This window comes from Xenia sp. Carnegie-2017, unplaced genomic scaffold, assembly GCF_021976095.1.
Source record: "Xenia sp. Carnegie-2017 unplaced genomic scaffold, XeniaSp_v1 HiC_scaffold_4, whole genome shotgun sequence".
Lineage (NCBI taxonomy): Eukaryota > Metazoa > Cnidaria > Anthozoa > Malacalcyonacea > Xeniidae > Xenia > Xenia sp. Carnegie-2017.
The window spans coordinates 5498134-5508714 of record NW_025813504.1 but is presented as its reverse complement, the minus strand read 5'-3'; the positions used below and the strand labels follow the sequence as shown (position 1 = coordinate 5508714).

The following is a 10581-nucleotide window of genomic DNA, read 5'->3' as shown; positions in this document are numbered from 1 at the left end:
AGGATAAAATCTAAAACATTAATTTTGAGCCTCGTTTCCATGTCGCTCAGATTTTCAATCCAAATGCCTCAAATAAAACGTAATTTACACGATGTTGCCGTGCTAGGATTTTGTGGGACTTTCAATATGTTGTAAAGGGATATCAAATATACCAAAATCAGTTGGAATTTCTTTTGTGGAAATTTGTTCAAGGTTAGAGTGTTTTTGGTCGTAGATTGACTGGACTATTTAGATCAAGGACTCAAGAGCACTCTCAAGAGTCAGATTGATCATTTGGTAAGATTGAATCATATTCAGATCAGATCAGATATGGATCAGATTGTGGATCAGATATGGTTTTTGGTTTGTAAAGATACTTGATATAAGCGGAAATATTTTATTGTTGTTACGAAGTTGATGTGTTGACCATCGAGGTGTTGACCCATTTGCCCTCGCGGTATTCAGGTAACATTTGATATTTTAACAGTATTTTCCCACTGGTTCCAACAGATTTTATTATTATGTAATGGCATGATGACAAAATCAGCATGACATACAGAAATTTTGTCATTTCGCTATCTATGATTTTGACGTGACGTGTGCTCATTGCTCATGTGACATTTTGCTATTGTGATATAATAATAGTGATGATATTTTTATAATGTACCAAAACTAAAGAAATGCCAGAGCTTAGATCTTATGAGCAGGCGTGATAAACCGTGACATGGCTAATGCTGTAATGTGATTTTCTGAAGATCAAGTCACATATGATACAATTGCCATTGTCATTAGATTTTTGAAGATAACGGCCATTGACGTCAATCAATGCCGTAACTTCAGTTATGGCACACCCAATTTTCGTGATCATGGAAATCTTGATATCAAACTATTATCATTTAAGAAATAAAAGATGTTCACTGTGTTTGCACAGGCTTATGCAAACCGAAGAGACCTTTGGGAGAACTTGAGAGCAGATCAGTTTGAGGGTTGCTCATGCTCAAGAGTTCTCACAAACGTCTCTGAGGTTTGCATAAGCCAGTGCAAATACTAAAAACATCTTTTATTTCTTTTAGGTATAAAATAACAATAATGCGAAAAAAGACAAACATTTTAATGTTTCCTCTAAAATGTATTCATGATCAATTTGCAAATTCTCTTTGACTGATTGATTATTTAGATTAATTTGATTGGTTGAGCTCAGATGTATTTTGCACTGGCTAATGCAAACTCAGCTTTAGACCAATCAGCGTGCACAATCCATTGTGTTTATTTTATAATTATCTTTAAGGTTGTTGCTCACAGATTCCCTATTAGACAGTGGTCTGAAGTTGACTTAATGCAATAATAGTTGGGCAACATTTCAGCTTTGTGATATCATCAACAGAAAAAGGTATGAATTTCAGACAAGATATTATCTTGGAAATTTGTTTCCTATTGTCACTATTGTTATAAGCAATAATTGTTTTGAATATTCTTCAATTCTTGTACATCGTAGCAATGTTGCATTACGTTGCTCTAAAAGCTTTGGGAGGCTCATTTTTCTAATAACAAAATTTCGTTACAAATTTTGTAAAACATCTTGTTGAAATATAAACCTAAAATGTAGGGCATGCAAAGTACTTGCATCTGATAATTGAATGCAACTTGAGGTCAAGTACATTTGCAGAATTTGTTTAGAACTTGCAAAGTCTTTGATCAGTTTGTCAAAGTTATTTTCTCTTAGAATATCAAATTGTAAATCCCATATCTCAAATTTTCTCCTGTCTATTTTTACGTTTGATTTTGGATTCTTTACTGCAGGTTCTATATTCTTTGTACCTAATTCTTAATTCAATATGCCAAGTTGTTGATTCTGTGTCATAGACTGTTGACAATACAAGGCAAATTCATGATTATATATTTACATTTTGTCATGCAATGTGTGATTATTTAAATAGTTGCTAGGGAGTGTAAAGATTTTAGTCTGTGTAAATTCGAAGCTAATGGCATTGTTTTTTTGATATTTTGACTTTCATTAAGTCTAACAACTGCAGTTTGTTTTAACTTTGCATCAGCCTCTTGACTTATACATTGCATACCAAGGCAGAGCTTCTCCCAACTTTAGTTCTTGATATGCAAACTTGCTTGGTCCTCTGAATGAACACAAAATATGTGTACTATTGATTAAAATTAATTGCACAACATAAACTTATGTAAATGGTTATGGAGGATAAGTACTGTAGGTGGTATTACGTATATTGTGGTGGTTAATAGATTTTAATATGGTTATTTAAGAGGGGGGGGCTTTTATTACTTGTTTCACAGGTCCCCAGTTGTGCTGCTACACCCCCATTGAAGTGGATTGATGAACACAGTTCTAATGTTCTACTCAGTACTCATACTATAACTTTATTTATCATGAGACGAATACCCATTGAATTTATGGCAAATGGAAACTTTTGAATGCAACCTCAATGATAAGCTATAGTCTAAATAACCAGTTATTGTCTTGTTGTCCATCGTTTACATACAAGCAATTTTCTTTTTGTCTATATTGCAATGCCCATGGTTCAGGGGTGGTCTGAGCATGCGCTGCACACTCAAGCAACTGTCGCAGTTCATGGACTAGGGAACGGCGAACTTCATCAACTAAAACCGAATTAGGAGCAAATTGCCTGCTTAGTCACAAATTTCTAGAAACGTCTTCTGAGCATGAGCAGTCCTCTCGGTGGTCTCTTATAAAATCAATTTTAATATTGAAGCATACTTCAAATTTCAAACATCTTATAAATCTGTCTTTTTTACTAATACTTCTAGACAACCTTTGGGCTGATCAGTGGAAACCAGTGGCGAATCCAGTGTACGTCAAAACAAATTATAGCTACTCAATTTTAAATTTAAATTACTTTTAGAAAAGCACTATTGGTTTTTAATTTCTAAAGAATATAATTTTATCAATGGATTAGCCTCTAAGGTGTTTAGAAATTTAAATATACACCAAAATGTGCTGCAGCAATTTATTTTGACGTACTCTGGATCCGCCACTGGTGGAAACCCGAGACCGATTGTCCCATTATCGTTATTCAATTAGCCACATTTCTATCCTTAGATGAGTAGCAATTCTCTCCCCGATGATTCAAGCTATCAAAACGGACCTGATGAAAGTCTTCTGCCTCCTAAAATGTTCGCAAACCATTCATACAGCGAAAATTCGGAAGTTCGTGTGTACAAGACACGTTGGTACATATTATTTATTTACTGCATGAATGGAATCATGCAGAATGCGATGTGGAACACTTTTAGTCCAATCGAGACGACAGCTAGAGCGGTTTATAAATGGGATGGATGGGTCATCGATCTTATTTCGGCCTGGGGAAGCACGACATATTGTATCTCTATGTTGCCTTTTGCGTGGATTATGGACGTTAAAGGTAAGGAAGTTGTCAAAATACGCCTTATGTATAATGACGTCACGAAACTATGTGTAAGCAAGAAGCTAATTAGCGCGAAAATATCTCGATCTGGGGCTGGTTGCACGTAGCCTGGATAGCGTTATCCAGTGGATAGCAAGTTTTCTTAAGCTTTTATAAAGCTTATTAAAAAGCAAAAAGTATAAGAATCGAACTAAACAATCACTGAAATAAAAATTGTTTCGAAGACAGAAAAAAATTTTTTTACAAGTTTGAAGATTTTCCTATATAATGGATAACGTATCAAGGCTTCGTGCAACCGGCCCCTGGCTAATGATGAAAGTGGATTTCTTGTGATCCTGTTGCTAAGATACTTCTAATCGTCAGAGCAGAGAATATTTTTTTATCTATTTCAATTGTTGGATAAAATCCGAGGAGAATCTATAGCAAATTTTTATCACAACACAAAAAGCTGGAGAATAAACTAATTAAATATAAAATCGTTAAATGCCGGATGAAACGACGCTAGAAGCTTATCGAAACATAGGAAAAGGATATGAAGTGTTAAAAGAAGACTTTCCAAAGGATGTCTTTGTTAAACCCAATGGGCAAACTTTAGAAATGTTGCTCTTGGTCAAAGCACTATTGTGTAAGCTTCCATGAAGAGCGCATTAAGTTATTGTGTTTATGTTCACAACCTATTCTCCCTTTCTTAAGTATAGTTTAATGGTTCGTTTACATCTCTCTTTTTCAATCCCATCTTTGAGGAAGTAGAGCTCCAAAATAGAGCTGCTACGTGTTTGAAGCAACCTTCTTGACCAGCACTTAAAATATTCTACTTCCTCACCAACTTGCCTCAAATGAGCACTCAATCCCATCTTTGAGGAAATAGAGCTCCAAAATAGAACTGCTACGTATTTGAAGCAACCTTCCTGACCAGCACTTAAAATATCCTACTTCGCCATCAACTTGCCACAAATGAGCACAAACTTTCTAGAACAACAGTTTGAAGCTTGCACATTTCATTTCACGAAGCATTCTTAGGAAGCCTTTTTTCGACAGTCTACCTCTTATTTTCATGTTTTCCATACGCTTTTGGACAGGGGCGGATTATCCAGTAGTCTGAGTAGACTTAAGCCTACAGGCCCAGGTTTTCGAAAGGCCCGTTGTATCTGGACATAATTAGGATTTGATCGTTTTTGATGTTCTGGGCTAGGTAAATGTGCTCAATTTAGATCATTGATGCTGATGAGAACCCATACGAGCAATAGAATGCAGAGGAAAAATGGCTTTCGTACTATATACTCTTCAAATGTGTAATGCTCAGAACTCTTGAAGTATTGGCTTTTCCTATTTCCCTGACCATGTCAATGATTTTTGAAATTTTGTTTCAACTAAAATGAACTTTTCCCATTTTTTACCCTATGGGGTTACTAAGAGGAAATGCAAATCATAGGAACACTGAACTTAGTGGGAGGAATAGGCATCGCTTGAAGGCCCGTAACTTTGTATTAGTCTACAGGCCCCGTAATAAGTAATCTGTCACTGCTTTTGGAGTCCTTTTCTCAAGTTCTTATTTTCATGTTTCGATAAGTTTTTGGAGCCCATTTGTCAGGCTCTTATTTTTATATTTTATAAGCGTCTGGAGCCCTTTATCATTGTACTGTAGTTTTTAATGAGTTTATAAATTATTTCTCAACTCGCCTTACCTTGTGTTCAACCTAGCAGTAAAACTACGAGTTTTCATCTAATCCCATGCACTGAACTAAAAACATAACTGGAAGGCTATCTTTAAGGTAAAGATGTTCGACCTTGCATGAAGTTTACCTCCCGACGCGCGTGTCCGCGATAAAGTCCCCAGTTTAGTATTACAGCCGTTATGATATTTCTTTTGGCCGTGCTTCAAAGGATTGGGACTTGTTGAATTTTGGTGGGAGTTACGTGTAGCATTTAAGTTATATTTAGTTAGATGTTTACACTGCACTTAATCATCAAAAGGAATGAGAACCAAACTGAGAAGAACGGAATGTTTTGAAACTGAATAACTTTGTATCGTTGTAAAATGATATTGTTTTCCCTTTTTTCTGTTTAAAAAAACGAATACCCTCCAAGCTCTTTGTTATTTTTAAATAACAAAGTTTGTTTGTTGGCGAATGCATGAGAATTGTGACTTCGACTTTCGTAGATCGAAACTTAGATCGATGTACATTAGAAAATCAGGAACATTATTTTTTGTTATTTTTTAAGGTTTGCGTGTCACTATGCTGATAGCTGCTGCCATGCAACTCGTTGGCGCGGTTTTACGTTTTATTCCAACTGGCGATATGCAAACTTCGACATTTTTGATTCATTGCGGTCAGATAGTAGTCGGTCTGGCTGGCCCTGTAGGCATGGCAACAGCTCCTCTCTTGTCATCGACATGGTTTCCCCCACACCAACGTACCACTGCTACTGCCATATCAACTGTAGCGGGATACGTTGGTACATCTCTGTCTTTTATCATTGGACCTGCCTTCGTCGGTGATGTTACAAAGTCGAATGCTTTAAAAAAGGGTGACAACTACGTACTAAATAAAACTGAAGAGGAACAATACCAAGGACAAATCAATATGTTATTATACGTTGAAGCCGGAATACAAGTAATCTTGCTAATTATCATTCTTGTACATTATCCATCCAAACCTCCAAATCCTCCCAGTCCTTCAGCGGCCACTGGTCGAGTTGATTTTAGGGATGGTGCCAGACGTTTGAGTAAGAACTTTAACTTTCTTCTTCTTGCCACAATATACGGAGCTAGTACTGGTGTGTTTGGTGGCTGGTGTGCCGTTCTGTATCAAAACCTCTCGGACTACGGTATACGGGTGACTGAACATTTTGCTGAATGGCTTGGCTTTGTCGCAGTCACTTGTGGTGCTTTCTCTGGTGTGCTTTTCCAGGTAAGTATGTCTGTCTTTTACTTGATGTCTGCCACATTATGTTTGTTAGCAGCCAATCAAGTTGTCTTTTGAGTTTTTCCGTCACTCAAAAATTTTCTGTCTTCACAAAAATTATTTTCCCCTTTTCAAAAGGGATGCGATTCAACCATTTTTAAAATTGGTGAATATTTTAAATTCATTTATGTCGACCGCAGAACATAAGTATCATGGCCAAAAATAATTGTTGTAATGTTAGTGATTGGTATTGTTCTCTTCATGATGTTTTCGATATATTTGATGTTTTTATGTAACAAGGAGAGGTATATTCTCTTAAATCGTTCAGTTACCAAGATGAGTAGATGTTACTTAGCAATTTTCTTCAAAAAAAGCTTTACAAAAACTCAAAATGTCAGTACCATTATCAGTTACTGAAGTATCGAGTAACATTAACTCGTGGAATTTTTGCGTGAACTTAATTGTCTTCTATTGGAAGTTGTGACAATTTTTCTTATAAACAAGGGAAGCGCTTCCTAAAAAACTTTCAAGTGTTAATCCAACTCGTGTGTAACGACATTTATGGAAAAAATATTGATTTAATTCATTGGGCAAAAAATATTTTCCATAGCAATGAACTGTAATTTATCCAAACAATTTGTATGGTACGAGTAAACATGGGAAGGTGTCGTTTCCGGCTATTCTCTAAATTTTTTCAATTTCAAAGTCACAACTGAAAAGCTTGTTGATGTTCTTACAGCATTCATATTCATATAATGCTTTTTAGAAATGCAGATTTCTCATCATTTTCATGCAAATGGGTATTTGATTTCCACTTGTAATGAGAAAACCGCGAAATACAAAAAATATTCATATAAAGCGGCTTAACAGGCACATAAAAGAAAGCTTAGTATTTACGACCAGTAATATGTTTCCATAACCATCGTTTGTTTCGTATTTCGCGTAAGAAATTCCTTAGTCAAAATAGTCGGTGTTTTTTGTAGAGTAGAGTCGTTAGATGGTAGCTATGGAAAGTCTTTCAAGAGCAACTAACTCCTCAACGTCCGTTATTTTGAAAACTGAGTGTTTGACAAAAATCACAAATTAGAAACGCTGAAATCTGATAAGCCAGCGAATTTTTTCGCACCGAAAAAGTAGAAATCAATCGAACTCAAATTTTGGTCGTGACGAACAATTTATTCGAATTTCATCGCTGTGTATATGTGACGTATTGAACGTCTGCGCATGCCTATATTCGAAAATTATTCCTTCGCGCGAAAAAATTCGCAAGTGGAAATCCGGCTTAACGATGGTCAGGTATTTTTGTTCTTTGAAACCTCTTATATTTTGCCTTATTTTCTTTTTTAGATTTGCTGATCATTTTGCTGGACATTTAAAATTATTCCTTATTGCTTTCATTGCGTCTTCGTTTTTTGCTGTTTTGTTAATTTGTTATGTTTTCACTGGAGTTATTGGATTCGACCAAGGTTTAGTTTACGTTTTGTTTGGCATCAGTGGATTCTTTGTCAACGGAACGATACCATTCTTCTTTGAACTGGCAGTCGAGATAACATACCCGGTTGCTGAGGGTATTACTTCCGGTGCTATTACGTTCTTCAACAACTTTCTGCAGTCAGTATTTCTTCTTCTTCCACTAGCACATTTAGGTACAAAATGGATGCTGTGGGCCACCGTGTGCACTTGTGCTGTATCGGCGATGCTTATGCTTTTTGTGAAAGAAAGTTACAAACGATCATCCGTGGACGAGCATTCAAAGACAGAAAATAATTTGAAGTCAACTCCAGTGAACGCGTAAAAAAGATGTCATTGAGTGATGTTATTGTTCGTGATTTAAAAGCTCGGGTTTTGATTTAAAAGATATGATTTACAGAGAATCGGGTCTGTTTTAAACTTTCAAAATGCAATCATTTTTGATCAAGGCACGTTGAATATGCATGGGATGTCTTTTGATTTCTTTACCTTTAGTGAAGGGCACTTATTTTACATTTTGTACTGATTATGATTCTACAGCCTTAGTATTTTACTTAAGAAATAAAAAATGTTTACTGTGTTTGCACAGGCTTATGCAAACCGAGGAGACCTTTGGGAGAACTCGAGAGCAGATCAGTGCAAGCCCGAGACCGAAGGTCGAGGGTTGCACCTGCTCCAGAAGCTAATGCAAACACAGCTCTAGACCAATCAGCGCGCGCGTTTCATTGTGTTTATTTTCTAATCTGTTTTGAAACAGCAAAGCAATTACGTTTTATGCATTGCAAATAAATACTATTGATTGTCGAATGGTGCTCTTTATGATTAGATTAAAATAAATCAGCTATTTTAGCCCAATTATACATGCATTCCATGTTTCTAATGTAGATCGTCCAGGTTGGTATAGTCCTGAGAAGTACTGTTTTTGTTGTTGTTTACTGACGTTTCGACAACAACAAAAACAGTCCTTTTCAGGACTATACCAACCTGGACGATCCACATTTACAAACATGTAATGATACTCCCGGACTCAAACCATTTACTTTATACATGCATTCATTGATGATTTTGAAGTTAACATGTATTTTTCAAGAAACAAAAATTTTGTCCGACCCTGTAAATATCTCAGACTTTTGAGAAAAATTCATCAATGCTTCATAGCTATTTGCTAATTTCATGTGCTTTTTTCTTGACTTATGATATTTGGAGATTTAAATCTGTAAATACTAGTAGAATAAAAAATGTTAGTAAATTCCCTTGAACTATAGTAATCGCTGCTTTTGTCATTGTTTTTTTTTAAAAAAGGATTTTTCATTAAGGGGGCTGGCTTGCCCAAAGTTAGGGCAAATTGTACGGGAAGAGCAAAGCCACTCATACTTATTGGGGTAGTCAATGAGGGTAGTTTAAGTGTGGTTTAAGGTTTGTTTAAAGGTAGTTTAAGGGTTGTTTACTAGTGGCTTAAGGGTAGTTTAAGGGTTGTTTAGGGTCGTTTATGAATGGTTTAAGGGTGATTTAAAGGTGATTAAAGGGTCGTCTAAGGGTTTATTAAATGGGTGTATCAAACAACTTCTGCCTTTTGATAGTTTAAAACCAACTCGAAACACGTTTATACGTTTTTTACTTGTTACCTTTTACAATGTAACTTTCTCATTAACCCCTCGTGATTAACGACAGCCTCCTTATAAGATAAAATTAAACACTCTCGTCATGAACGAACCTTCCATGGATTATCTACTTTTTTATAATAGTTTTTATAAAGATAACATTTAATATGCCAAGCAATTTGTATCGTCTAAATTGAACCTCGCTTTCAACCCTTATGTTCTACAATTTTAAGTCATTAAAGTGCTTCTATGACAAAAACTTAACGTTAAAAAATCATCGATTTTAACATTCAATAGTTTAAACACATGTCAATTATTGCTTTCGCAAAATGTAAGCAAAAATAATAATATAACGAGGGAGTTATGAACATTTGAAATGTCTAATTTTCCTGTCTGCCATTAAAATCGGCCATTTTGAATATATGCAATCAGCAAAGGTCTGTGACGTCATAGTCTTAACACGACAAGAAGCGCACATTGGAAAGTATACAAAATAATACATAAATAGAGCAAACAAATGTCAAATTCATCGAGTTCTAGCTCGCTCTCAGAGTCTTCGATCGAGACAAACGCATCGGTTTCTACATTGGAATTTGTTACGGCAAATTCGAACAAATCTAATTCGGAAATTTTGCCATTTGCCGATAATATTGAACCGCTTGCTTCGCGCGATGAAATTGCTGAGTACGAAGCTGTAGTCGCAGAAGAACGGCGGGTTGAAGACATGCTGCAAGATCGTTTTGATGCCCGTGTTGATGTTACTTCATGGTAAGATGTCATTCTTAGAGTGTTACTTTGATCTGAATCGTCTGCCGAAACATACAATTTGACCAATATTAAAGGGGTGAATGTGGCCATTGTTCGTTGTATCTTGTTGTCAACCCTCAAGAGTGCCGATGCTGCATAGAAATAGAGCAATGCCGTGGTAAAATGTATCAGTACGAAATCGATGAAAGGAAATGCATTTTGGATCACCCTGGCTTTAACGAAGTTTGCCTGAGCGAATTTGTTTTTCAAATAGCAGCTTCGTTAGGTTTAAAGCCAGTTAGGTTTAAATCTTCTTTGTTCATGCTGGATACAGACACTTCATTTTGTAATTTCTTTAAAACCTTGGTATAAATGTATATTATATATTCGAAGTTTGCCTGGATATATTATTGCTTTCCTCAAATTGTGTAAATTTATCATCTGCAATATATGTAAGTATATAAT

General features: G+C 35.8%; 1 protein-coding gene across 1 annotated transcript; it reads left to right on the top strand.

Annotated features, from left to right (window-relative positions):
• The first annotated feature begins 388 nt into the window (after nucleotides 1–388).
• Nucleotides 389–8348, top strand: LOC124455795 (solute carrier family 49 member 4 homolog). The gene is made up of 5 exons (XM_047006416.1): nucleotides 389–444; nucleotides 1268–1369; nucleotides 3068–3389; nucleotides 5616–6301; nucleotides 7641–8348. The coding sequence occupies exons 3-5, from the start codon at nucleotides 3068–3070 to the stop codon at nucleotides 8091–8093; spliced, it is 1461 nt and encodes a 486-aa protein (XP_046862372.1). The 5' UTR covers nucleotides 389–444; nucleotides 1268–1369; the 3' UTR covers nucleotides 8094–8348.
• The last annotated feature ends 2233 nt before the right edge of the window (nucleotides 8349–10581 follow it).

Bases quoted from the DNA above. Each gene is read 5' to 3' on its own strand.
- LOC124455795 (XM_047006416.1), top strand. From the start codon at position 3,068: ATGAGTAGCAATTCTCTCCCCGATGATTCAAGCTATCAAAACGGACCT. The intron at 3,390-5,615 runs GTAAGGAAGTTG...TTATTTTTTAAG, and splicing joins GTGGATTATGGACGTTAAAG to GTTTGCGTGTCACTATGCTG. The intron at 6,302-7,640 runs CAGGTAAGTATG...CTTATTTTCTTT, and splicing joins CTTTCTCTGGTGTGCTTTTC to TTTAGATTTGCTGATCATTT.